Source organism: Drosophila yakuba, chromosome 3R (assembly GCF_016746365.2).
Source record: "Drosophila yakuba strain Tai18E2 chromosome 3R, Prin_Dyak_Tai18E2_2.1, whole genome shotgun sequence".
Taxonomy (NCBI): Eukaryota; Metazoa; Arthropoda; class Insecta; order Diptera; family Drosophilidae; genus Drosophila; species Drosophila yakuba.
In genome coordinates this window covers 1,910,960-1,938,635 of record NC_052530.2, presented here as the reverse complement: position 1 = coordinate 1,938,635, position 27,676 = coordinate 1,910,960, and the positions used below count along the sequence as shown (strand labels likewise).

General features: G+C 46.3%; 2 protein-coding genes and 2 pseudogenes across 4 annotated transcripts in view; 3 read left to right on the top strand and 1 right to left on the bottom strand.

Annotated features, from left to right (window-relative positions):
• The window catches only part of LOC26535463 (proton-associated sugar transporter A), a 335,879-nt gene that overhangs the window by 15,166 nt on the left and 293,037 nt on the right, over nt 1–27,676 (bottom strand). The window lies entirely within an intron of this gene.
• On the top strand, nt 8,147–9,524 carry LOC120321843. Its single transcript, XM_039375841.1, has one exon. The coding sequence runs from the start codon at nt 8,623–8,625 to the stop codon at nt 9,415–9,417; it is 795 nt and encodes a 264-aa protein (XP_039231775.1). The 5' UTR covers nt 8,147–8,622; the 3' UTR covers nt 9,418–9,524.
• LOC120321842 lies at nt 9,642–11,658 on the top strand (annotated as a pseudogene).
• Nucleotides 23,049–27,615, top strand: LOC120321840 (annotated as a pseudogene).

Genomic DNA, 27,676 nt, shown 5'->3' with positions numbered 1-27,676 from the left:
GGGGCAAGAGACCATTTTCGGCTGGGTACTAACTGGGCCAGTGTCAGCCTCAGCCCAAAGCAGAATTTCCTCCTTTTCGACGCAGATCTCCCACGCGTACGATAATTCACTGGACAAACTACTCACAAAATTTTGGGAGGTGGAGAATATACCAACAAGGTTGGTAAAAGAATCCGATTCCATGTGCGAGAAGAATTTCCTTCAACGACCACGAGAAACGAGTGCGGCAAATATGTCGTTACTCTGCCTTTTCGCGACCCAGAACATATCGAATATGTAGGGCATTCTAGGTCTTTCGCGTTAGCTCAGTTTTTAAGAAATGAGCAGCGTCAAAAAAAATATGAGGCCTTAAAAGCGAGATACGATTCGGTGATCCAGGAATATCTCGACTTAAAGCACATGCGACAAGTTCTTCCTACTCATGATTACAACGCCTATTATATGCCACATCACGCCGTCTTAAAACCGGAAAGCGTAACTACTAAACTCCGTGTAGTATTTAATGCCTCCAGACCTTCATCGAATAGTACCAGTTTAAATGATATCCTTCATGCTGGCCCTGAAGAAGAAGAAGCTCAGCTCATGGTGCAAGAGCTCCGAGACGCTCTGAATTCCGCCGGATTTCCATTGAGGAAATGGACCTCCAACCAAAAGGAAGTTTTAGCGGCCATTCAGAGCAACCATCTATTAAATACTGATTTTCTCGAGATCGATGCAGAAAGCACTGCCAAAACCCTCGGTATTCGCTGGAAGGCAATCTCTGACGAATTCTTCTTTGTTCCGCCAGAGTTGGCTATTGAAACGTCCTTTACAAAACGCCAAGTCCTGTCCCAATTTGCTAAATTGTTCGACCCTACAGGCTGGTTAGCGCCGTTTATCGTTCGAGCTAAAATTTTCATGCAGGAGATTTGGCTGCAGGAGCTTGGGTGGACGAAAACATTCCAAATGAGCTTTTTCAGCGATGGCTTAATTTTCTCCAAAGTTATTCGGTTTTAGAGCAGATACGCATTCCACTATCGTTTCATCCAAATTTCAAGGCCGAGCATCATGGCTTTTGCGATGCATCGCAAAAGGCTTATGGGGCGGCAATATATGTCCGCGTAGAAGTGGGCAGCACCATTATGGTGCAACTCATAACCGCGATAACCCGGGTAGCACCAGTCAAAACGGTTTCGCTCCCAAGACTGGAGCTGTGCGGAGCGTTATTGCTTTCCGAAATGGCTGCAGCCATCATTCCGCAGATGCCTACGATTAACTCCGAACTTTACTGTTGGACGGACTCCACGATAGTGCTTGCATGGTTAAGCAAGCCAGCGTGCCAGTGGACCACATTTGTAGCCAATAGGGTGACGAAGATCGCCCAGGCCACAAAAACAGAGAATTGGTCTCATGTTCAATCTGAGCATAATCCAGCAGACCTGGCAAGTAGATGAGTTTCCCTTCAAGATCTAGCCGATAGCCAGTTATGGTGGCACGGACCGACTTGGTTGCAAAATCCACGCAACCAATGGCCAACTCAGGTCGACAACGCTCCGGTGACCGACCTGGAGAAGCGTGCTCTAAAAGTCCATCTCGCAAAAGCTCCTTCTAAAGAGTTGTTGGCACGTTTCTCCAAGCTTGAGAAAGCTCTACGGGTCCTTGCTTATGTTCATCGCTTCATTCAGCGGTGCAGGAAGCAGACATCTCCATCTGATGTGCATTTGCTGGCCACTGAAATCGCCGCCGCCGAGCGGTTCCTAATTTCGAACACTCAGCGGAGTGAATTCCCTGTGGAATATCACTGCCTAAGTCAAAAGCGTCCAGTGCCAAGTTCAAGTCCCATCCTAAGCATGAACCCGTTTCTAGATCCGCAAGGACTGATCAGGGCTTCCGAAAGCCTTCAATACAATGAACGGCATCCAGTGATTCTTCCGTATAACTGCCTGCTTTCTCGCCCCTTGCGAATTTCACTCATCGCATAACTCTCCATGGTGGTAACCAGTTAATGGTGCGCCTCATCCGGTCGAAATACTGGATTCCGAGAACTAAGAACCTGATGAAAGCAGTAGTAAATTCGTGCAAAGTATGTGTGATTTACAAAAAGCGGTTGCAAAGCCAACTGATGGGTGTCCTGCCCAAAGAAAGAGTATAGTTCTCCCGACCATTCACGTATACTGGCATGGATTACGCCGGTCCGTTCGATATAAAGAACTATACAGGAAGGGCATGTCTTATTACAAAGGGGTATGTGTTAGTTTTTGTTTGTTTCTCCACCAAGGCCATCCATTTAGAGCCTACATCTGACTTAACGACCGAAAAGTTTCTTGCCGCTATCCCTCGTTTTGTATCCAGAAGAGGGTGTCCACGTCAAGTCCAGTCAGACAATGGCAAAACCTTTGTTGGCGCTGCCACCCTGCTTTCGCGCAATTTCCTTCAAGCCGTAAAAGAGTCGGTGACGAATGCCTATAGTCATCAAGAGATGCAGGCGTAAAAAGTTCTAAGACGCTATTTTACAACTGCACTGCCATACGAAAATACACGTTCGAAGAGCTCTCCACGCTCTTGGCAAAAATAGAAGCGTGCCTTAACTGCAGGCCGCTCTCCCCTATGTCTGAGGATCCGACAGATTGGCTGGCTTTGACGCCAGGTCATTTCCTTGTCGGGGGACCCCTTATGTCCACGGGGGAACCCGAAGTAAAGGGAGAAACGAAATCCATTCTTAATCAGTGGCAGCATTTGAATGCTCTCCATCAGCAGTTCCGTGTGCGATGGAAAGAAGAGTACCTCAAAGAACTCCACAAGCGCACTAAATGGCAGGCCCCGTCCAAAAGGTTCCTAAAGCTCAGCGCTGAAAAGCGTCTGCGAGCAGTCCTCATTAACAAATACTGCGCCAATTGCCTCGCTCAGGAGCATTCTACGGGAGACTGCCGAAGCGGTGATCGTTGCAAGAAGTGCTCGTTGTTGCGGTCGCGAGCGCGCTCGCGTCTCCAACCGGTGCCAACCCGGCAAGCAGCTTCGGCCTCGTCCCAACGTTCCCGCCGGCAAAATCCGCCAACTTAGCGTAGGAGTTCACCGCCACGACGCCCGGAATCGACATACTGCACACTGCGGCTGTCTGCGTAGTCTGCAGAGACTTCCGCAACTCCGTAAACTGCCCCGCAAACAAAAAAGATCCCTTAAAGAAAAAATGTGGCAACTGTGGAGGAAACCATACGGCAAACTACAGAGGCTGTGCGGTTGTTGAAGAAGAAGTTGAAGAGTCGCATGAAACGAGCGACATCTACGCGTCAACAAAATACGCAAAACGCGTATCATAGCCCAAAAAGTACCCCAGACATATACTTCGGCAAGGCAGCCAGATCTTCATTCTGTCCGCTAAATAAGGGAAGCTCGCTTAGCTGGAACCAGGCACCAGTTTGGAAGCTATGCTGGTCACCATGCAACAAGGTATGATGGAACTTATGTCATTTATGAAAACAACTATGAAAACCCTTGTCCAGAACCAGGACATGGTGATTCAGTTGCTTTTAGCACAACAGTCCAAATAATAAACTACGTATTTCCATGTGGAATGCCAACGGCATTTCACGGCATAAACCTGAAATAGCACAATTCCTAAATTCAAATCACATCGACGCCATGCTGCTGGTTGAAACGATATAACTTCCATATAAGAGGCTACACCTTCTACCGCACAGATCATCCGGAGGGAAAAGTCCACGGCGGGACCGGCATCTTAATCAGAGAACGTATCGAACACCACTTTCACGAAAGGTTTGCAACAAATTACTCGCAAGCCACGTCCATAAAAGTGCAGTCAGGAAACAACTTTATAATACACTTAACATACATACTGGCCTGCAGACCCCAGAAAGATCCCAGATCTAATTGATTTCGCGGTGACAAAAAACAACACACGCGATCTAATAGGCGGCCCTCCCGGATCTCTCATCTGACCACTCGCCTTTGCCGATAACCCTTCTTCAACGCCCAGAAATTACGGAAATTATAGGCTGACGTCGCAAAACACAAACTAGATGAAATACAGAAAGTATGTGAGTTCCCATATTGAGCTAACTCCTCGGCTAAATATAGAAGCGGACACTGGCTGCTCTACCGCCGCTCTGGAAGAGGTACTCGTCACAGCAGCCAGGATCTCAACACCAAAACGAAAGGATGTTGAAACTAAGATGTTCAAAACCAGCCTGCAAATTGAAAAGCTGGTTCTGGAAAAGGAGCGTCTGCGACGGGGGTGGGAAACCAGCAGATTGCCATGCTCAAAACAACGTCTTAATAAAGCCACCCGCAAACTAAACCGGACTCTGAAGCAACCAATATAGTAGCCGAAACATTTGCTTTATATCTCAGAGGCGTCTTTCCGCCGAACCCCTCAGCAAATGCACATGTTCTTCCCCATGTTCTTCCCATGCTCTTCCCAATTGGAACCTGCCAACTTCATTTCAGCCGAAAGAGATCACAAAGGCATTAGAGAACTAAACCAAAAAAAGATCATTGCGGCGACCCAATAACTACAAAAATGGTAATGGAACTTCCGTACTGTGCGGTTGAGGGCATCTGTAAATTCTTCAACGGAATCATAAGCCTCGGCTTCCCAAGTATAAATAATGATATCTAAGCCCGGAACGCATCAAACGATTCCATCATCATACAGGCCAATAAGTTTATTATCATGCCTGTCGAAATTATTTGAAAAATGCCTTCCAACGCGCATAATACCACATATGGAAGCTCACAACATTATCCGAGCCCATCAATTTGGCTTCAGAGGAAAACACGGAACTATCAAGCAAGTCAACAGAATAACATCAGAGATTCGCACAGCCTTCGAGCGTTAAGAATATTGCAGCGCAATATTCCTCGATGTATCTCAAGCATTCAACCGCGTCTGGCTTGAAGGACATGCATAAAATTAAAACACACTTACCTGGGTACACTCATAAACTCCTTGAATCTTACCTCTACAACAGAGCCTTCGCAGTGAGGTGCAATACAACCATATCCGACAACTACCCCATCGAAGCTGGAGTCCCTCAAGGCAACGCACTTGGGCCAACTCTATACGTCATCTATACAGCGGATATTCCCACGAGTGACCGGCTAACAATATCCACCTTTGCTGACGACACTGCGATTCTTAGCCGCTCCAGATGCCCAGTCGGTGCAACAACCCAACTCGCCAACTACCTCATGGTAGTCGAGAAGTGCCTATCTGACTGCCTTCACAAAAGTGCTAGCACATAACGTTTACTCTTAACAGACAAACTTGCACTCCGCTCTCCCTGAATAGCATGCAGATCCCACAAGTTAAAGAAGTAACGTATCTCGGCATCCACCTCGACAGACGCCTAGCATGGCGTAGGCATATCAAATGCAAAAAAGTACACTCGAAACTGAAAGCCAGCAGCCTCCACTGGATCACGCCCGGTCGCCCTTCTGTCTGGACCAAAAGGTCCTGCTTTACGCATCCACTCTTAAGCCAATCTGAACGTATATCTCCCAGCTTTGGGGGACCGCGAGCAAAACCAACATAGACATACAGCGCGCTCAATCCAAGATCCTGCGAACTATCACTGGAGCACCATAGTATATGCGAAACTAAACCATCCACAGAAACCTCGGCATTCTCGCAGTAAAAGATCAAAAAACAAGCAAAAAACATCGCACAATGAAAAACTCTCTGCCCACGCAAATCCCCTTGCAAGGGCCTTGATTCGGGATTCCAACCGAACCCGCTTTCAACGTACCGACCTTCCAACCCAGCCATAATTTGTCAGGGCCATTTCCACAGTTACAGTCTATATTAGTGTCCAAGTTACGGGGTTTGGACTGTCACCCGCTCTCCGCTCCCTCTTACGCTCTCTCGCTCTTCACCACAGAGTCTCCAAGGAGTCTCCGCTGCGCTTGGGAGAGCCTAGCTAATTAGAATAAGCACCAGTGTAAAAACTATTACGAACGATCAAACATACGCCCGGACGCGCCCGCGCAACTAAGAAAATTCAAGTGTTCGCCCTTTCGTGTGTTTTCTATTTCAGCCGATTTGGAAAATTCCAGGACAGCAACCCCCATCACACCCAACATTTTTGATCCATTCGAGCCAGATCACCTGGATTTTTAAGTTTGTCCACCAGCGAACAAATTACAAGATAAGTACGAAATTTCCATTCCTTTTAATTGCCGGTCTGCAGCAAAAGGTTCTAAAATTCAATTTCGTTCAATTTGCTGTAAGATTTATTGTCAAATCTAACGGATTTCTCCGACAAAAGGCAATTAAAGAAAAGTACTTATTCATTCCCACGGGCGCCGCCATATTACCCACCGTTATCCGTTCACCCTCATTCGTGAAAATTTCTAAGTCCAAATTTCCGAATGTATTTAAATATTCATCCAGTCCGAAAAGTGCAAAATTCCAAATGTGAAAAAGTGAAAATAATTTGTGCTAAGTTCAGTGAAAATTTCTAAGTCCAAAGCTGCAAAAGTTCCAAAGTTTTTTTTTTGTTTTAAATCCGCAATCCACTTAATACAATTTGCTTTGCTAACGAAAAATACAATAACGAAACAAACAACTTATACCCCCTGGCCATTCCAAATAAAATCTATTACATCTACATATAGCACATATACATTACATATATTATATCCACATATGTCACATATACATTACATATATTACATCCACATATATTACCGAAATACATTGCGAATATAGTCTGCATTCCTTTTAAACATATACCACAGTGTAAATTGTTTCCCGTCGGCAAATCCAAACCACAAATAAAATTTATTCCAAGTGCCGACGCGGAAAAGGCGTTTTGTTTACCATCAATTTTTTCCGTAAATTTCCAAATTAATTTCCGAGCAATAAATTAAAAGCGGTTTTTTCTGTTTTTTTTTTAACAAATAAATTTTTCAATATTTATTAAATTAAATTTTAAATTTTCATTAAAAATTTAAAAAAAAAACTACAAGACAATAATTTTTTTCATCCATAAATAAATAATACGACCGCCAAATAAGTCGTTCACCCGACAAATATTTTTTCATGTATGGCTTGGATATTAATTTGTGTTTGTTTTAGAAGTACTTACAACGCGGAGAAAAGACTCCAATTCCACCATTCCATTTTCTCCGTTTCCAGTTGTAAACAAAAAAAATTAAATTTTCTACGTTCTAATTAACATTTTTTTCACCGTGTTCAACATTCCAAGTGTTCCAACCGTAAATCAGGGTGACCTAATTACCATAAATCACAGGCCATTTATACAATTCGCTGTTCACTCCGAGTCACCTGTCCAATTAGTCGAAACTACGGCGTTTTCACTTCGTAAATTTTACATCACTTTCTCACCCATTACATCCTATACGGTCTTTTTCCGCTGCTTTATAACGTTCAGGATGGCAAGCTTAAATTTATTAAGTGCAGTCTAAGGAATCTGTCTACATTTTCAAAAGTGTGACCGGGCTCCAAAACCGCTTCCCTTCCATTTCGCATTTTTTCGATTATGCCCATCGATAACGATAAGAAGAAATTGTCCGCTGACAAACCCATGTCTATTTTTTCACCACAAGGACCCAAGAGTCCAAGAATCCCAAGCATTTCGGTGAAAACGCCTGCGCAGATTTCCGACGACTGTGCTACTCCATCCAAAGCCACAGTACAGTGCACACCTAAAAATATGGCTGCTTCCGATCTAGCGCTAGCCAAATTTATTTCGGTTTCTGACCGCTTAAGCGAATTTGAGGCTCAGATTAACACTCCGGAATCCGCAGCTCCAACCATCACGATGCTCAGCGTCCGTCGCGACCAAGTCCGAAACCTATGGGACAAGGTTGAAAAGGAATTCGACCTCTGCTCAGAAACCTTGTGTCAGCAGACACATGCCTGCGGCAGCAGGCAACATGCCTATTCTCAGGGCTAAATACAGTTATTGCTATTCAGTCAATGAAAGGTGTGTTGCCCAGCTCGTTGATAAAATCGAGCAGGGCACGTCTCAGTCCATCCCAGCCGCGAACGCTGCGCCCCAGGCCTACATTTCCTCTGGCTGTCGGTTGCCTCCATGCGATACAGAAGTTTTCGCAGGCGACTATCTTCGCTGGCCGACTTTCCGGGATCTTTTCACAGCCATTTTTATCAATAATCCACGGCTGACTCCGGTTGAAAAGTTATTCCATTTAAATGCCAAAACAAGGGGCGACGCGCATGCCATCGTTTCGATTTCGCCTCTCACCAACGAGGGTTTCCGCTCTGCGTGGGAAAACCTAATAGAGCGTTTCGAAAATAAACGATTGTTGGTAAACAGTCAATTGAAAATACTGTTTAATGTGCAGTCGTAACCACAGGAATCTGGGGCGGCCTTGAAGGTACTGCAAAGTACTGTTCAAGGTTGCTTGACTACCTTAGAACTGTCAGGCATCAACACTAAGAACAGGGACTGCCTGCTGGTATATCTGTGTTCATCCAAGATCCCAAAGATAACTCTCTCCTTATGGGAGCAGTCGCTCCATAAGAAAGCCGACATCCCGACATGGGCAGAGCTGAACACCGTCCTCACAGTACGTCATCGAACCCTAGAGGCCATCGATGATGTGAGACCGTCCGTACCAAGTCAGACGCACTCCAAAGCGATGAACTTAAGTGGGCCCTCTAGAAAACTAAATTCCTATGAGACGAAAGTGGCTCCAAAATCAAAAAGTTGCGACTTGTGCAACAAGGAAAACCATCCCGTCCGTGTATGTTTTCTCCAAATGTCGGTTGACGACCGGTCAGCCTACATTAAACGGAAGCAGCTATGCTTAAACTGCTTTGCAAAGGGACATCAGCTTCGTGAGTGCAAAAGCACGCACAATTGTTTTACTTGCCGTGGCCGGCATCACACGTTGTTGCACCGAAACAACCCCTTTACCAGCAATTCAAGCCCTTTAAATCCTGCAAGGCCAATTTCCGCTAATCAGGCCAATTTCGTTCCAAATGAGCAAGCCGGTGTTCAAAATTATTTCGCCACGGGCTCAAGAGCTATCCTTCTTGGCACTGCCGTAATCAATATTTCCCATCTTGGCACTAACTTTAAGGCACGCGCCCTGATCGACTCCGGATCAGAGGCAACATTCATAACCGAGCGACTGTTCAATCTAATTAGATTGCCATTCCAGGTGGTGCAAGCCCAAGTCTCAGGCTTAAGCCAAACAGTAGCCGCTCAGTCCAAGAAGCTCTGCAGTTTCACCGTCCGATCTCGCTCGACTAGGCCCGCGTTGCAGTTGGAGACGACGGCCTATGCCCTCCCTCAACTAGCCGGAAATCTGCCTTCCTCCCAAATTTCCTTCGGGATCTTCCCGATTTTCCACTGGCGGATCCAAAATTCTATGAGGGCGCACAAACAGATGTCCTTATCGGAGCCGACATTCTGCCTTCGGTGCTTTTGAGTGGAGCAAAATCCAACATCTGTGGCTCTCTCTTGGGGCAAGAGACCATTTTCGGCTGGGTACTAACTGGGCCAGTGTCAGCCTCAGCCCAAAGCAGAATTTCCTCCTTTTCGACTTAGATTTCCCACGCGTACGATAATTCACTGGACAAACACAACATTTTGGGAGGTGGAGAATATACCAACAAAGTTGGTAAAAGAATCCGATTCCATGTGCGAGAAGAATTTCCTTTAAACGACCACGAGAAACGAGTGCGGCAAATATGTCGTTACTCTGCCTTTTCGCGACCCAGAACATATCGAATCCGGGCTAGGGCATTCTAGGTCTTTCGCGTTGGCTCAGTTTTTAAGAAATGAGCAGCGTCTAAAAAGAGATGAGGCCTTAAAAGCGAGATACGATTCGGTGATCCAGGAATATCTCGACTTAAAGCACATGCGACAAGTTCTTCCTACTCATGATTGCAAAACGTATTATATGCCACATCACGATGTCTTAAACGTAACGTCCTTAACAAAACACCAAGTCCTGTCCCAAATTGCCAAATTAGCGCCATTTATCGTTCGAGCTAAAATTTTCATGCAGGAGATTTGGCTGCAGGAGCTTGGGTGGGACGAAAACATTCCAAATAAGCTTTTACAGCGATGGCTTAATTTTCTCCAAAGTTATTCGGTTTTAGAGCAGATACGCATTCCACTATCGTTTCATCCAAATTTCAAGGTCGAGCATCATGGCTTTTCCGATGCATCGCAAAAGGCTTATGGGGCGGCAATATATGTCCGCGTAGAAGTGGGCAGCACCATTATGGTGCAACTCATAACCGCGATAACCCGGGTAGCACCAGTCAAAACGGTTTCGCTCCCAAGACTGGAGCTGTGCGGAGCGTTATTGCTTTCCGAAATGGCTGCAGCCATCATTCCGCAGATGCCTACGATTAACTCCGAACTTTACTGTTGGACGGACTCCACGATAGTGCTTGCATGGTTAAGCAAGCCAGCGTGCCAGTGGACCACATTTGTAGCCAATAGGGTGACGAAGATCGCCCAGGCCACAAAAACAGAGAATTGGTCTCATGTTCAATCTGAGCATAATCCAGCAGACCTGGCAAGTAGATGAGTTTCCCTTCAAGATCTAGCCGATAGCCAGTTATGGTGGCACGGACCGACTTGGTTGCAAAATCCACGCAACCAATGGCCAACTCAGGTCGACAACGCTCCGGTGACCGACCTGTAGAAGCGTGCTCTAAAAGTCCATCTCGCAAAAGCTCCTTCTAAAGAGTTGTTGGCACGTTTCTCCAAGCTTGAGAAAGCTCTACGGGTCCTTGCTTATGTTCATCGCTTCATTCAGCGGTGCAGGAAGCAGACATCTCCATCTGATGTGCATTTGCTGGCCACTGAAATCGCCGCCGCCGAGCGGTTCCTAATTTCGAACACTCAGCGGAGTGAATTCCCTGTGGAATATCACTGCCTAAGTCAAAAGCGTCCAGTGCCAAGTTCAAGTCCCATCCTAAGCATGAACCCGTTTCTAGATCCGCAAGGACTGATCAGGGCTTCCGAAAGCCTTCAATACAATGAACGGCATCCAGTGATTCTTCCGTATAACTGCCTGCTTTCTCGCCCCTTGCGAATTTCACTCATCGCATAACTCTCCATGGTGGTAACCAGTTAATGGTGCGCCTCATCCGGTCGAAATACTGGATTCCGAGAACTAAGAACCTGATGAAAGCAGTAGTAAATTCGTGCAAAGTATGTGTGATCCACAAAAAGCGGTTGCAAAGCCAACTGATGAGAAAGAAAGAAAGAGTATAGTTCTCCCGACCATTCACGTATACTGGCATGGATTACGCCGGTCCGTTCGATATAAAGAACTATACGGGAAGAGCATGTCTTATTACAAAGGGGTATGTGTTAGTTTTTGTTTGTTTCTCCACCAAGGCCATCCATTTAGAGCCTACATCTGACTTAACGACCGAAAAGTTTCTTGCCGCTTTCGCTCGTTTTGTATCCAGAAGAGGGTGTCCACGTCAAGTCCAGTCAGACAATGGCAAAACCTTTGTTGGCGCTGCCACCCTGCTTTCGCGCGATTTCCTTCAAGCCGTAAAAGAGTCGGTGACGAATGCCTATAGTCATCAAGAGATGCAGGCGTAAAAAGTTCTAAGACGCTATTTTACAACTGCACTTCCATACGAAAATACACGTTCGAAGAGCTCTCCACGCTCTTGGCAAAAATAGAAGCGTGCCTTAACTGCAGGCCGCTCTCCCCTATGTCTGAGGATCCGACAGATTGGCTGGCTTTGACGCCAGGTCATTTCCTTGTCGGGGGACCCCTTATGTCCACGGGGGAACCCGAAGTAAAGGGAGAAACGAAATCCATTCTTAATCAGTGGCAGCATTTGAAAGCTCTCCATCAGCAGTTCCGTGTGCGATGGAAAGAAGAGTACCTCAAAGAACTCCACAAGCGCACTAAATGGCAGGCCCCGTCCAAAAATCTCCGCATCGATGACATGGTCGTCATCAAGGACGACAACTTACCCTCTAATGAGTGACGGCTCGGCAGAATTGAGTCTGTCTTCCCAGGAGCCGACGGCAACGTCCGTGTAGTAAATATCCGTACTGCACGTGGAGTTGTTAAACGTCCAGTGGCAAAAGTGGTGCTTTTGCCGACGGAGTCTTCCGAATCTCCACTATAATAGTTGTAGTTCACTAGCACTAATCATCCATTATTTTTCATTTCGTTTTCGATCTCCTTTCGACATTCAACTACGCGCAGCATGGCGCCTCGTCAGTGCTCGTGCCTTGGAGAGCAGACGTACCCGAGGTATTCAATCCTACCGATGCCGAGTCTGTCGCGGTATCCATCCTCTTCGGAAGTGCGCAAGGTTCCTAAAGCTCAGCGCTGAAAAGCGTCTGCGAGCAGTCCTCATTAACAAATACTGCGCCAATTGCCTCGCTCAGGAGCATTCCACGGGAGACTAGCGAAGCGGTGATCGTTGCAAGAAGTGCGACCGCTCCCACCACACACTGCTCCACATGCACGAGCAGGTTAGCTCGTTGTTGCGGTCGCGAGCGCGCTCGCGTCTCCAACCGGTGCCAACCCGGCAAGCAGCTTCGGCCTCGTCCCAACGTTCCCGCCGGCAAAATCCGCCAACTCAGCGTAGGAGTTCACCGCCACGACGCCCGGAATCGACATACTGCACACTGCGGCTGTCTGCGTAGTCTGCAAAGACTTCCGCAACTGCGTAAACTGCCCCGCAAACAAAAAAGATCCCTTAAAGAAAAAATGTGGCAACTGTGGAGGAAACCATACGGCAAACTACAGAGGCTGTGCGGTTGTTGAAGAAGAAGTTGAAGAGTCGCATGAAACGAGCGACATCTACGCGTCAACAAAATACGCAAAACGCGTATCATAGCCCAAAAAGTACCCGAGACATATACTTCGGCAAGGCAGGCAGATCTTCATTCTGTCCGCTAAATAAGGGAAGCTCGCTTAGCTGGAACCAGGCACCAGTTTGGAAGCTATGCTGGTCACCATGCAACAAGGTATGATGGAACTTATGTCATTTATGAAAACAACTATGAAAACCCTTGTCCAGAACCAGGACATGGTGATTCAGTTGCTTTTAGCACAACAGTCCAAATAATAAACTACGTATTTCCATGTGGAATGCCAACGGCATTTCACGGCATAAACCTGAAATAGCACAATTCCTAAATTCAAATCACATCGACGCCATGATGCTGGTTGAAACGATATAACTTCCATATAAGAGGCTACACCTTCTACCGCACAGATCATCCGGAGGGAATGGTCCACGGCGGGACCGTCATCTTAATCAGAGAACGTATCGAACACCACTTTCACGAAAGGTTTGCAACAAATTACTTGCAAGCCACGTCCATAAAAGTGCAGTCAGGAAACAACTTTATAATACACTTATAAAAGTGAGCAATAAACTGCACTACGTTTCTCCTGGTAGCCCCACATACTGGCATGCAGACCCGAGAAAGATCCCAGATCTAATTGATTTCGCGGTGACAAAAAACAACACATGCGATCTAATAGGCGGCCCTCCCGGATCTCTCATCTGACCACTCGCCTTTGCCGATAACCCTTCTTCAACGCCCAGAAATTACGGAAATTATAGGCTGACGTCGCAAAACACAAACTAGATGAAATACAGAAAGTATGTGAGTTCCCATATTGAGCTAACTCCTCGGCTAAATATAGAAGCAGACACTGGCTGCTCTACCGCCGCTCTGGAAGAGGAACTCGTCACAGCAGCCAGGATCTCAACACCAAAACGAAAGGATGTTGAAACTAAGATGTTCAAAACCAGCCTGGAAATTGAAAAGCTGGTTCTGGAAAAGGAGCGTCTGCGACGGGGGTGGGAAACCAGCAGATCGCCATGCTCAAAACAACGTCTTAATAAAGCCACCCGCAAACTAAACCGGACTCTGAAGCAACCAATATAGTAGCCGAAACATTTGCTTTATATCTCAGAGGCGTCTTTCCGCCGAACCCCTCAGCAAATGCACATGTTATTCCCCATGTTCTTCCCATGCTCTTCCCAATTGGAACCTGCCAACTTCATTTCAGCCGAAAGAGATCACAAAAGTCATTAGAGAACTAAACCAAAAAAAGATCATTGCGGCGACCCAATAACTACAAAAATGGTAATGGAACTTCCGTACTGTGCGGTTGAGGGCATCTGTAAATTCTTCAACGGAATCATAAGCCTCGGCTTCCCAAGTATAAATAATGATATCTAAGCCCGGAACGCATCAAACGATTCCATCATCATACAGGCCAATAAGTTTATTATCATGCCTGTCGAAATTATTTGAAAAATGCCTTCCAACGCGCATAATACCACATATGGAAGCTCACAACATTATCCGAGCCCATCAATTTGGCTTCAGAGGAAAACACGGAACTATCAAGCAAGTCAACAGAATAACATCAGAGATTCGCACAGCCTTCGAGCGTTAAGAATATTGCAGCGCAATATTCCTCGATGTATCTCAAGCATTCAACCGCGTCTGGCTTGAAGGACATGCATAAAATTAAAACACACTTACCTGGGTACACTCATAAACTCCTTGAATCTTACCTCTACAACAGAGCCTTCGCAGTGAGGTGCAATACAACCATATCCGACAACTACCCCATCGAAGCTGGAGTCCCTCAAGGCAACGCACTTGGGCCAACTCTATACGTCATCTATACAGCGGATATTCCCACGAGTGACCGGCTAACAATATCCACCTTTGCTGACGACACTGCGATTCCTAGCCGCTCCAGATGCCCAGTCGGTGCAACAACCCAACTCGCCAACTACCTCATGGTAGTCGAGAAGTGCCTATCTGACTGCCTTCACAAAAGTGCTAGCACATAACGTTTACTCTTAATAGACAAACTTGCACTCCGCTCTCCCTGAATAGCATGCAGATCCCACAAGTTAAAGAAGTAACGTATCTCGGCATCCACCTCGACAGACGCCTAGCATGGCGTAGGCATATCAAATGCAAAAAAGTACACTCGAAACTGAAAGCCAGCAGCCTCCACTGGATCACGCCCGATCGCCCTTCTGTCTGGACCAAAAGGTCCTGCTTTACGCATCCACGTCCGCGCATCACACGTTGTTGCACCGAAACAACCCCTTTTCCAGCAATTCAAGCCCTTTAAATCCTGCAAGGCCAATTTCCGCTAATCAGGCCAATTTCGTTCCAAATGAGCAAGCCGGTGTTCAAAATTATTTCGCCACGGGCTCAAGAGCTATCCTTCTTGGCACTGCCGTAATCAATATTTCCCATCTTGGCACTAACTTTAAGGCACGCGCCCTGATCGACTCCGGATCAGAGGCAACATTCATAACCGAGCGACTGTTCAATCTAATTAGATTGCCATTCCAGGTGGTGCAAGCCCAAGTCTCAGGCTTAAGCCAAACAGTAGCCGCTCAGTCCAAGAAGCTCTGCAGTTTCACCATCCGATCTCGCTCGACTAGGCCCGCGTTGCAGTTGGAGACGACGGCCTATGCCCTCCCTCAACTAGCCGGAAATCTGCCTTCCTCCCAAATTTCCTTCGGGATCTTCCCGATTTTCCACTGGCGGATCCAAAATTCTATGAGGGCGCACAAACAGATGTCCTTATCGGAGCCGACATTCTGCCTTCGGTGCTTTTGAGTGGAGCAAAATCCAACATCTGTGGCTCTCTCTTGGGGCAAGAGACCATTTTCGGCTGGGTACTAGCTGGGCCAGTGTCAGCCTCAGCCCAAAGCAGAATTTCCTCCTTTTTGACGCAGATTTCCCACGCGTACGATAATTCACTGGACAAACTACTCACAACATTTTGGGAGGTGGAGAATATACCAACAAAGTTGGTAAAAGAATCCGATTCCATGTGCGAGAAGAATTTCCGTCAAACGACCACGAGAAACGAGTGCGGCAAATATGTCGTTACTCTGCCTTTTCGCGACCCAGAACATATCGAATCCGGGCTAGGGCATTCTAGGTCTTTCGCGTTAGCTCAGTTTTTAAGAAATGAGCAGCGTCTAAAAAGAGATGAGGCCTTAAAAGCGAGATACGATTCGGTGATCCAGGAATATCTCGACTTAAAGCACATGCGACAAGTTCTTCCTACTCATGATTGCAAAACCTATTATATGCCACATCACGATGTCTTAAACGTAACGTCCTTTACAAAACGCCAAGTCCTGTCCCAAATTGCCAAATTGTTCGACCCTGCAGGCTGGTTAGCGCCGTTTATCGTTCGAGCTAAAATTTTCATGCAGGAGATTTGGCTGCAGGAGCTTGGGTGGGACGAAAACATTCCAAATAAGCTTTTACAGCGATGGCTTAATTTTCTCCAAAGTTATTCGGTTTTAGAGCAGATACGCATTCCACTATCGTTTCATCCAAATTTCAAGGTCGAGCATCATGGCTTTTGCGATGCATCGCAAAAGGCTTATGGGGCGGCAATATATGTCCGCGTAGAAGTGGGCAGCACCATTATGGTGCAACTCATAACCGCGATAACCCGGGTAGCACCAGTCAAAACGGTTTCGCTCCCAAGACTGGAGCTGTGCGGAGCGTTATTGCTTTCCGAAATGGCTGCAGCCATCATTCCGCAGATGCCTACGATTAACTCCGAACTTTACTGTTGGACGGACTCCACGATAGTGCTTGCATGGTTAAGCAAGCCAGCGTGCCAGTGGACCACATTTGTAGCCAATAGGGTGACGAAGATCGCCCAGGCCACAAAAACAGAGAATTGGTCTCATGTTCAATCTGAGCATAATCCAGCAGACCTGGCAAGTAGATGAGTTTCCCTTCAAGATCTAGCCGATAGCCAGTTATGGTGGCACGGACCGACTTGGTTGCAAAATCCACGCAACCAATGGCCAACTCAGGTCGACAACGCTCCGGTGACCGACCTGGAGAAGCGTGCTCTAAAAGTCCATCTCGCAAAAGCTCCTTCTAAAGAGTTGTTGGCACGTTTCTCCAAGCTTGAGAAAGCTCTACGGGTCCTTGCTTATGTTCATCGCTTCATTCAGCGGTGCAGGAAGCAGACATCTCCATCTGATGTGCATTTGCTGGCCACTGAAATCGCCGCCGCCGAGCGGTTCCTAATTTCGAACACTCAGCGGAGTGAATTCCCTGTGGAATATCACTGCCTAAGTCAAAAGCGTCCAGTGCCAAGTTCAAGTCCCATCCTAAGCATGAACCCGTTTCTAGATCCGCAAGGACTGATCAGGGCTTCCGAAAGCCTTCAATACAATGAACGGCATCCAGTGATTCTTCCGTATAACTGCCTGCTTTCTCGCCCCTTGCGAATTTCACTCATCGCATAACTCTCCATGGTGGTAACGAGTTAATGGTGCGCCTCATCCGGTCGAAATACTGGATTCCGAGAACTAAGAACCTGATGAAAGCAGTAGTAAATTCGTGCAAAGTATATGTGATCCACAAAAAGCGGTTGCAAAGCCAACTGATGAGAAAGAAAGAAAGAGTATAGTTCTCCCGACCATTCACGTATACTGGCATGGATTACGCCGGTCCGTTCGATATAAAGAACTATACGGGAAGAGCATGTCTTATTACAAAGGGGTATGTGTTAGTTTTTGTTTGTTTCTCCACCAAGGCCATCCATTTAGAGCCTACATCTGACTTAACGACCGAAAAGTTTCTTGCCGCTTTCGCTCGTTTTGTATCCAGAAGAGGGTGTCCACGTCAAGTCCAGTCAGACAATGGCAAAACCTTTGTTGGCGCTGCCACCCTGCTTTCGCGCGATTTCCTTCAAGCCGTAAAAGAGTCGGTGACGAATGCCTATAGTCATCAAGAGATGCAGGCGTAAAAAGTTCTAAGACGCTATTTTACAACTGCACTTCCATACGAAAATACACGTTCGAAGAGCTCTCCACGCTCTTGGCAAAAATAGAAGCGTGCCTTAACTGCAGGCCGCTCTCCCCTATGTCTGAGGATCCGACAGATTGGCTGGCTTTGACGCCAGGTCATTTCCTTGTCGGGGGACCCCTTATGTCCACGGGGGAACCCGAAGTAAAGGGAGAAACGAAATCCATTCTTAATCAGTGGCAGCATTTGAAAGCTCTCCATCAGCAGTTCCGTGTGCGATGGAAAGAAGAGTACCTCAAAAAACTCCACAAGCGCACTAAATGGCAGGCCCCGTCCAAAAATCTCCGCATCGATGACATGGTCGTCATCAAGGACGACAACTTACCCTCTAATGAGTGACGGCTCGGCAGAATTGAGTCTGTCTTCCCAGGAGCCGACGGCAACGTCCGTGTAGTAAATATCCGTACTGCACGTGGAGTTGTTAAACGTCCAGTGGCAAAAGTGGTGCTTTTGCCGACGGAGTCTTCCGAATCTCCACTATAATAGTTGTAGTTCACTAGCACTAATCATCCATTATTTTTCATTTCGTTTTCGATCTCCTTTCGACATTCAACTACGCGCAGCATGGCGCCTCGTCAACAAAACGCACGCAGTGCTCGTGCCTTGGAGAGCAGACGTACCCGAGGTATTCAATCCTACCGATGCCGAGTCTGTCGCGGTATCCATCCTCTTCGGAAGTGCGCGAGGTTCCTAAAGCTCAGCGCTGAAAAGCGTCTGCGAGCAGTCCTCATTAACAAATACTGCGCCAATTGCCTCGCTCAGGAGCATTCCACGGGAGACTAGCGAAGCGGTGGTCGTTGCAAGAAGTGCGACCGCTCCCACCACACACTGCTCCACATGCACGAGCAGGTTAGCTCGTTGTTGCGGTCGCGAGCGCGCTCGCGTCTCCAACCGGTGCCAACCCGGCAAGCAGCTTCGGCCTCGTCCCAACGTTCCCGCCGGCAAAATCCGCCAACTCAGCGTAGGAGTTCACCGCCACGACGCCCGGAATCGACATACTGCACACTGCGGCTGTCTGCGTAGTCTGCAGAGACTTCCGCAACTCCGTAAACTGCCCCGCAAACAAAAAAGATCCCTTAAAGAAAAAATGTGGCAACTGTGGAGGAAACCATACGGCAAACTACAGAGGCTGTGCGGTTGTTGAAGAAGAAGTTGAAGAGTCGCATGAAACGAGCGACATCTACGCGTCAACAAAATACGCAAAACGCGTATCATAGCCCAAAAAGTACCCGAGACATATACTTCGGCAAGGCAGGCAGATCTTCATTTTGTCCGCTAAATAAGGGAAGCTCGCTTAGCTGGAACCAGGCACCAGTTTGGAAGCTATGCTGGTCACCATGCAACAAGGTATGATGGAACTTATGTCATTTATGAAAACAACTATGAAAACCCTTGTCCAGATCCAGGACATGGTGATTCAGTTGCTTTTAGCACAACAGTCCAAATAATAAACTACGTATTTCCATGTGGAATGCCAACGGCATTTCACGGCATAAACCTGAAATAGCACAATTCCTAAATTCAAATCACATCGACGCCATGCTGCTGGTTGAAACGATATAACTTCCATATAAGAGGCTACACCTTCTACCGCACAGATCATCCGGAGGGAAAAGTCCACGGCGGGACCGGCATCTTAATCAGAGAACGTATCGAACACCACTTTCACGAAAGGTTTGCAACAAATTACTTGCAAGCCACGTCCATAAAAGTGCAGTCAGGAAACAACTTTATAATACACTTATAAAAATGAGCAATAAACTGCACTACGTTTCTCCTGGTAGCCCCACATACTGGCATGCAGACCCGAGAAAGATCCCAGATCTAATTGATTTCGCGGTGACAAAAAACAACACACGCGATCTAATAGGCGGCCCTCCCGGATCTCTCATCTGACCACTCGCCTTTGCCGATAACCCTTCTTCAACGCCCAGAAATTACGGAAATTATAGGCTGACGTCGCAAAACACAAACTAGATGAAATACAGAAAGTATGTGAGTTCCCATATTGAGCTAACTCCTCGGCTAAATATAGAAGCGGACACTGGCTGCTCTACCGCCGCTCTGGAAGAGGTACTCGTCACAGCAGCCAGGATCTCAACACCAAAACGAAAGGATGTTGAAACTAAGATGTTCAAAACTAGCCTGCAAATTGAAAAGCTGGTTCTGGAAAAGGAGCGTCTGCGACGGGGGTGGGAAACCAGCAGATCGCCATGCTCAAAACAACGTCTTAATAAAGCCACCCGCAAACTAAACCGGACTCTGAAGCAACCAATATAGTAGCCGAAACATTTGCTTTATATCTCAGAGGCGTCTTTCCGCCGAACCCCTCAGCAAATGCACATGTTCTTCCCCATGTTCTTCCCATGCTCTTCCCAATTGGAACCTGCCAACTTCATTTCAGCCGAAAGAGATCACAAAAGTCATTAGAGAACTAAACCAAAAAAAGATCATTGCGGCGACCCAATAACTACAAAAATGGTAATGGAACTTCTGTACTGTGCGGTTGAGGGCATCTGTAAATTCTTCAACGGAATCATAAGCCTCGGCTTCCCAAGTATAAATAATGATATCTAAGCCCGGAACGCATCAAACGATTCCATCATCATACAGGCCAATAAGTTTATTATCATGCCTGTCGAAATTATTTGAAAAATGCCTTCCAACGCGCATAATACCACATATGGAAGCTCACAACATTATCCGAGCCCATCAATTTGGCTTCAGAGGAAAACACGGAACTATCAAGCAAGTCAACAGAATAACATCAGAGATTCGCACAGCCTTCGAGCGTTAAGAATATTGCAGCGCAATATTCCTCGATGTATCTCAAGCATTCAACCGCGTCTGGCTTGAAGGACATGCATAAAATTAAAACACACTTACCTGGGTACACTCATAAACTCCTTGAATCTTACCTCTACAACAGAGCCTTCGCAGTGAGGTGCAATACAACCATATCCGACAACTACCCCATCGAAGCTGGAGTCCCTCAAGGCAACGCACTTGGGCCAACTCTATACGTCATCTATACAGCGGATATTCCCACGAGTGACCGGCTAACAATATCCACCTTTGCTGACGACACTGCGATTCCTAGCCGCTCCAGATGCCCAGTCGGTGCAACAACCCAACTCGCCAACTACCTCATGGTAGTCGAGAAGTGCCTATCTGACTGCCTTCACAAAAGTGCTAGCACATAACGTTTACTCTTAATAGACAAACTTGCACTCCGCTCTCCCTGAATAGCATGCAGATCCCACAAGTTAAAGAAGTAACGTATCTCGGCATCCACCTCGACAGACGCCTAGCATGGCGTAGGCATATCAAATGCAAAAAAGTACACTCGAAACTGAAAGCCAGCAGCCTCCACTGGATCACGCCCGGTCGCCCTTCTGTCTGGACCAAAAGGTCCTGCTTTACGCATCCACTCTTAAGCCAATCTGAACGTATATCTCCCAGCTTTGGGGGACCGCGAGCAAAACCAACATAGACATACAGCGCGTTCAATCCAAGATCCTGCGAACTATCACTGGAGCACCATAGTATATGCGAAACTAAACCATCCACAGAAACCTCGGCATTCTCGCAGTAAAAGATCAAAAAACAAGCAAAAAACATCGCACAATGAAAAACTCTCTGCCCACGCAAATCCCCTTGCAAGGGCCTTGATTCGGGATTCCAACCGAACCCGCTTTCAACGTACCGACCTTCCAACCCAGCCATAATTTGTCAGGGCCATTTCCACAGTTACAGTCTATATTAGTGTCCAAGTTACGGGGTTTGGACTGTCACCCGCTCTCCGCTCCCTCTTACGCTCTCTCGCTCTTCACCACAGAGTCTCCAAGGAGTCTCCGCTGCGCATGGGAGAGCCTAGCTAATTAGAATAAGCACCAGTGTAAAAACTATTACGAACGATCAAACATACGCCCGGACGCGCCCGCGCAACTAAGAAAATTCAAGTGTTCGCCCTTTCATGTGTTTTCTATTTCAGCCGATTTGGAAAATTCCAGGACAGCAACCCCCATCACACCCAACATTTTTGATCCATTCGAGCCAGATCACCTGGATTTTTAAGTTTGTCCACCAGCGAACAATTTACAAGATAAGTACGAAATTTCCATTCCTTTTAATTGCCGGTCTGCAGCAAAAGGTTCTAAAATTCAATTTCGTTCAATTTGCTGTAAGATTTATTGTCAAATCTAACGGATTTCTCCGACAAAAGGCAATTAAAGAAAAGTACTTATTCATTCCCACGCGCGCCGCCATATTACCCACCGTTATCCGTTCACCCTCATTCGTGAAAATTTCTAAGTCCAAATTTCCGAATGTATTTAAATATTCATCCAGTCCGAAAAGTGCAAAATTCCAAATGTGAAAAAGTGAAAATAATTTGTGCTTAGTTCAGTGAAAATTTCTAAGTCCAAAGCTGCAAAAGTTCCAAAGTGACAAAAATTCTGTTCTCGTTTCACTGTGTCCAACGCAAGCCAAATTCTTTTCGCAACACATTTTTGCTTTAACTCCGCAATCCACTTAATACAATTTGCTTTGCTAACGAAAAATACAATAACGAAACAAACAACTTATACCCCCTGGCCATTCCAAATAAAATATTAATTAAACATTTACCCATATATTAAATATATCACATATATATCAACATATATTACATCAACATGTACTACATCCATATACATTGCATATATTAGATCTACATATAGCACATATACATTACATATATTATATCCACATATGTCACATATACATTACATATATTACATCCACATATATTACCGAAATACATTGCGAATATAGTCTGCATTCCTTTTAAACATATACCACAGTGTAAATTGTTTCCCGTCGGCAACTCCAAACCACAAATAAAATTTATTCCAAGTGCCGACGCGGAAAAGGCGTTTTGTTTACCATCAATTTTTTCCGTAAATTTCCAAATTAATTTCCGAGCAATAAATTAAAAGCGGTTTTTTCTGTTTTTTTTTAACAAATAAATTTTTCAATATTTATTAAATTAAATTTTAAATTTTCATTAAAAATACAAAAAAAAACTACAAGACAATAATTTTTTTTCATCCATAAATAAATAATACGACCGCCAAATAAGTCGTTCACCCGACAAATATTTTTTCATGTATGGCTTGGATAATAATTTGTGTTTGTTTCAGAAGTACTTACAACGCGGAGAAAAGACTCCAATTCCACCATTCCATTTTCTCCGTTTCCAGTTGTAAACAAAAAAAATTAAATTTTCTACGTTCTAATTAACATTTTTTTCACCGTGTTCAACATTCCAAGTGTTCCAACCGTAAATCAGGGTGACCTAATTACCATAAATCACAGGCCATTTATACAATTCGCTGTTCACTCCGAGTCACCTGTCCAATTAGTCGAAACTACGGCGTTTTCACTTCGTAAATTTTACATCACTTTCTCACCCATTACATCCTATACGGTCTTTTTCCGCTGCTTTATAACGTTCAGGATGGCAAGCTTAAATTTATTAAGTGCAGTCTAAGGAATCTGTCTACATTTTCAAAAGTGTGACCGGGCTCCAAAACCGCTTCCCTTCCATTTCGCATTTTTTCGATTATGCCCATCGATAACGATAAGAAGAAATTGTCCGCTGACAAACCCATGTCTATTTTTTCACCACAAGGACCCAAGAGTCCAAGAATCCCAAGCATTTCGGTGAAAACGCCTGCGCAGATTTCCGACGACTGTGCTACTCCATCCAAAGCCACAGTACAGTGCACACCTAAAAATATGGCTGCTTCCGATCTAGCGCTAGCCAAATTTATTTCGGTTTCTGACCGCTTAAGCGAATTTGAGGCTCAGATTAACACTCCGGAATCCGCAGCTCCAACCATCACGATGCTCAGCGTCCGTCGCGACCAAGTCCGAAACCTATGGGACAAGGTTGAAAAGGAATTCGACCTCTGCTCAGAAACCTTGTGTCAGCAGGCGAAGCGGCAGCTGGCAACATGCCTATTCTCAGGGCTAAATACAGTTATTGCTATTCAGTCAATGAAAGGTGTGTTGCCCAGCTCGTTGATAAAATCGAGCAGGGCACGTCTCAGTCCATCCCATCCGCGAACGCTACGCCCCAGGCCTACATTTCCTCTGGCTGTCGGTTGCCTCCATGCGATACAGAAGTTTTCGCAGGCGACTATCTTCGCTGGCCGACTTTCCGGGATCTTTTCACAGCCATTTTTATCAATAATCCACGGCTGACTCCGGTTGAAAAGTTATTCCATTTAAATGCCAAAACAAGGGGCGACGCGCATGCCATCGTTTCGATTTCGCCTCTCACCAACGAGGGTTTCCGCTCTGCGTGGGAAAACCTAATAGAGCGTTTCGAAAATAAACGATTGTTGGTAAACAGTCAATTGAAAATACTGTTTAATGTGCAGTCGTAACCACAGGAATCTGGGGCGGCCTTGAAGGTACTGCAAAGTACTGTTCAAGGTTGCTTGACTACCTTAGAACTGTCAGGCATCAACACTAAGAACAGGGACTGCCTGCTGGTATATCTGTGTTCATCCAAGCTCCCAAAGATAACTCTCTCCTTATGGGAGCAGTCGCTCCATAAGAAAGCCGACATCCCGACATGGCAGAGCTGAACACCTTCCTCACAGTACGTCATCGAACCCTAGAGGCCATCGATGATGTGAGACCGTCCGTACCAAGTCAGACGCACTCCAAAGCGATGAACTTAAGTGGGCCCTCTAGAAAACTAAATTCCTATAAGACGAAAGTGGCTCCAAAATCAAAAAGTTGCGACTTGTGCAACAAGGAAAACCATCCCGTCCGTGTATGTTTTCTCCAAATGTCGGTTGACGACCGGTCAGCCTACATTAAACGGAAGCAGCTATGCTTAAACTGCTTTGCAAAGGACATCAGCTTCGTGAGTGCAAAGCACGCATAATTGTTTTACTTGCCGTGGCCGGCATCACACGTTGTTGCACCGAAACAACCCCTTTTCCAGCAATTCAAGCCCTTTAAATCCTGCAAGGCCAATTTCCGCTAATCAGGCCAATTTCGTTCCAAATGAGCAAGCCGGTGTTCAAAATTATTTCGCCACGGGCTCAAGAGCTATCCTTCTTGGCACTGCCGTAATCAATATTTCCCATCTTGGCACTAACTTTAAGGCACGCGCCCTGATCGACTCCGGATCAGAGGCAACATTCATAACCGAGCGACTGTTCAATCTAATTAGATTGCCATTCCAGGTGGTGCAAGCCCAAGTCTCAGGCTTAAGCCAAACAGTAGCCGCTCAGTCCAAGAAGCTCTGCAGTTTCACCATCCGATCTCGCTCGACTAGGCCCGCGTTGCAGTTGGAGACGACGGCCTATGCCCTCCCTCAACTAGCCGGAAATCTGCCTTCCTCCCAAATTTCCTTCGGGATCTTCCCGATTTTCCACTGGCGGATCCAAAATTCTATGAGGGCGCACAAACAGATGTCCTTATCGGAGCCGACATTCTGCCTTCGGTGCTTTTGAGTGGAGCAAAATCCAACATCTGTGGCTCTCTCTTGGGGCAAGAGACCATTTTCGGCTGGGTACTAGCTGGGCCAGTGTCAGCCTCAGCCCAAAGCAGAATTTCCTCCTTTTTGACGCAGATTTCCCACGCGTACGATAATTCACTGGACAAACTACTCACAACATTTTGGGAGGTGGAGAATATACCAACAAAGTTGGTAAAAGAATCCGATTCCATGTGCGAGAAGAATTTCCGTCAAACGACCACGAGAAACGAGTGCGGCAAATATGTCGTTACTCTGCCTTTTCGCGACCCAGAACATATCGAATCCGGGCTAGGGCATTCTAGGTCTTTCGCGTTAGCTCAGTTTTTAAGAAATGAGCAGCGTCTAAAAAGAGATGAGGCCTTAAAAGCGAGATACGATTCGGTGATCCAGGAATATCTCGACTTAAAGCACATGCGACAAGTTCTTCCTACTCATGATTGCAAAACCTATTATATGCCACATCACGATGTCTTAAACGTAACGTCCTTTACAAAACGCCAAGTCCTGTCCCAAATTGCCAAATTGTTCGACCCTGCAGGCTGGTTAGCGCCGTTTATCGTTCGAGCTAAAATTTTCATGCAGGAGATTTGGCTGCAGGAGCTTGGGTGGGACGAAAACATTCCAAATAAGCTTTTACAGCGATGGCTTAATTTTCTCCAAAGTTATTCGGTTTTAGAGCAGATACGCATTCCACTATCGTTTCATCCAAATTTCAAGGTCGAGCATCATGGCTTTTGCGATGCATCGCAAAAGGCTTATGGGGCGGCAATATATGTCCGCGTAGAAGTGGCAGCACCATTATGGTGCAACTCATAACCGCGATAACCCGGGTAGCACCAGTCAAAACGGTTTTCGCTCCCAAGACTGGAGCTGTGCGGAGCGTTATTGCTTTCCGAAATGGCTGCAGCCATCATTCCGCAGATGCCTACGATTAACTCCGAGCTTTACTGTTGGACGGACTCCACGATAGTGCTTGCATGGTTAAGCAAGCCAGCGTGCCAGTGGACCACATTTGTAGCCAATAGGGTGACGAAGATCGCCCAGGCCACAAAAACAGAGAATTGGTCTCATGTTCAATCTGAGCATAATCCAGCAGATCTGGCAAGTAGATGAGTTTCCCTTCAAGATCTAGCCGATAGCCAGTTATGGTGGCACGGACCGACTTGGTTGCAAAATCCACGCAACCAATGGCCAACTCAGGTCGACAACGCTCCGGTGACCGACCTGGAGAAGCGTGCTCTAAAAGTCCATCTCGCAAAAGCTCCTTCTAAGAGTTGTTGGCACGTTTCTCCAAGCTTGAGAAAGCTCTACGGGTCCTTGCTTATGTTCATCGCTTCATTCAGCGGTGCAGGAAGCAGACATCTCCATCTGATGTGCATTTGCTGGCCACTGAAATCGCCGCCGCCGAGCGGTTCCTAATTTCGAACACTCAGCGGAGTGAATTCCCTGTGGAATATCACTGCCTAAGTCAAAAGCGTCCAGTGCCAAGTTCAAGTCCCATCCTAAGCATGAACCCGTTTCTATATCCGCAAGGACTGATCAGGGCTTCCGAAAGCCTTCAATACAATGAACGGCATCCAGTATTCTTCCGTATAACTGCCTGCTTTCTCGCCCCTTGCGATTTCACTCATCGCATAACTCTCCATGGTGGTAACCAGTTAATTGGTGCGCCTCATCCGGTCGAAATACTGGATTCCGAGAACTAAGAACCTGATGAAAGCCAGTAGTAAATTCGGTGCAAAGTATGTGTGATCACAAAAAAGCGGTTGCAAAGCCAACTGATGGAGAAAGAAAGAAAGACTATAGTTCTCCCGACCATTCACGCATATACTGGCATGGATTACGCCGGTCCGTTCGATATAAGAACTATACGGGGAAGAGCATGTCTTATTACAAAGGGGTATGTGTTAGTTTTTGTTTGTTTCTCCACCCAAGGCCATCCATTTAGAGCCTACATCTGACTTAACGACCGAAAAGTTTCTTGCCGCTTTCGCTCGTTTTGTATCCAGAAGAGGGTGTCCACGTCAAGTCCAGTCAGACAATGGGCAAAACCTTTGGTTGGCGCTGCCACCCCTGCTTTCGCGCGATTTCCTTCAAGCCGTAAAAGAGTCGGTGACGAATGCCTATAGTCATCAAGAGATGCAGGCGTAAAAAGTTCTAAGACGCTATTTTACAACTGCACTTCCATACGAAAATACACGTTCAGAGCTCTCCACGCTCTTGGCAAAAAATAGAAGCGTGCCTTAACTGCAGGCCGCTCTCCCCTATGTCTGAGGATCCGACAGATTGGCTGGCTTTGACGCCAGGT

What these genes read in the sequence shown, in the direction of transcription:
- LOC120321843 (XM_039375841.1), top strand. Translation starts at nt 8,623, where the DNA reads ATGAACTTAAGTGGGCCCTCTAGAAAACTAAATTCCTATGAGACGAAA.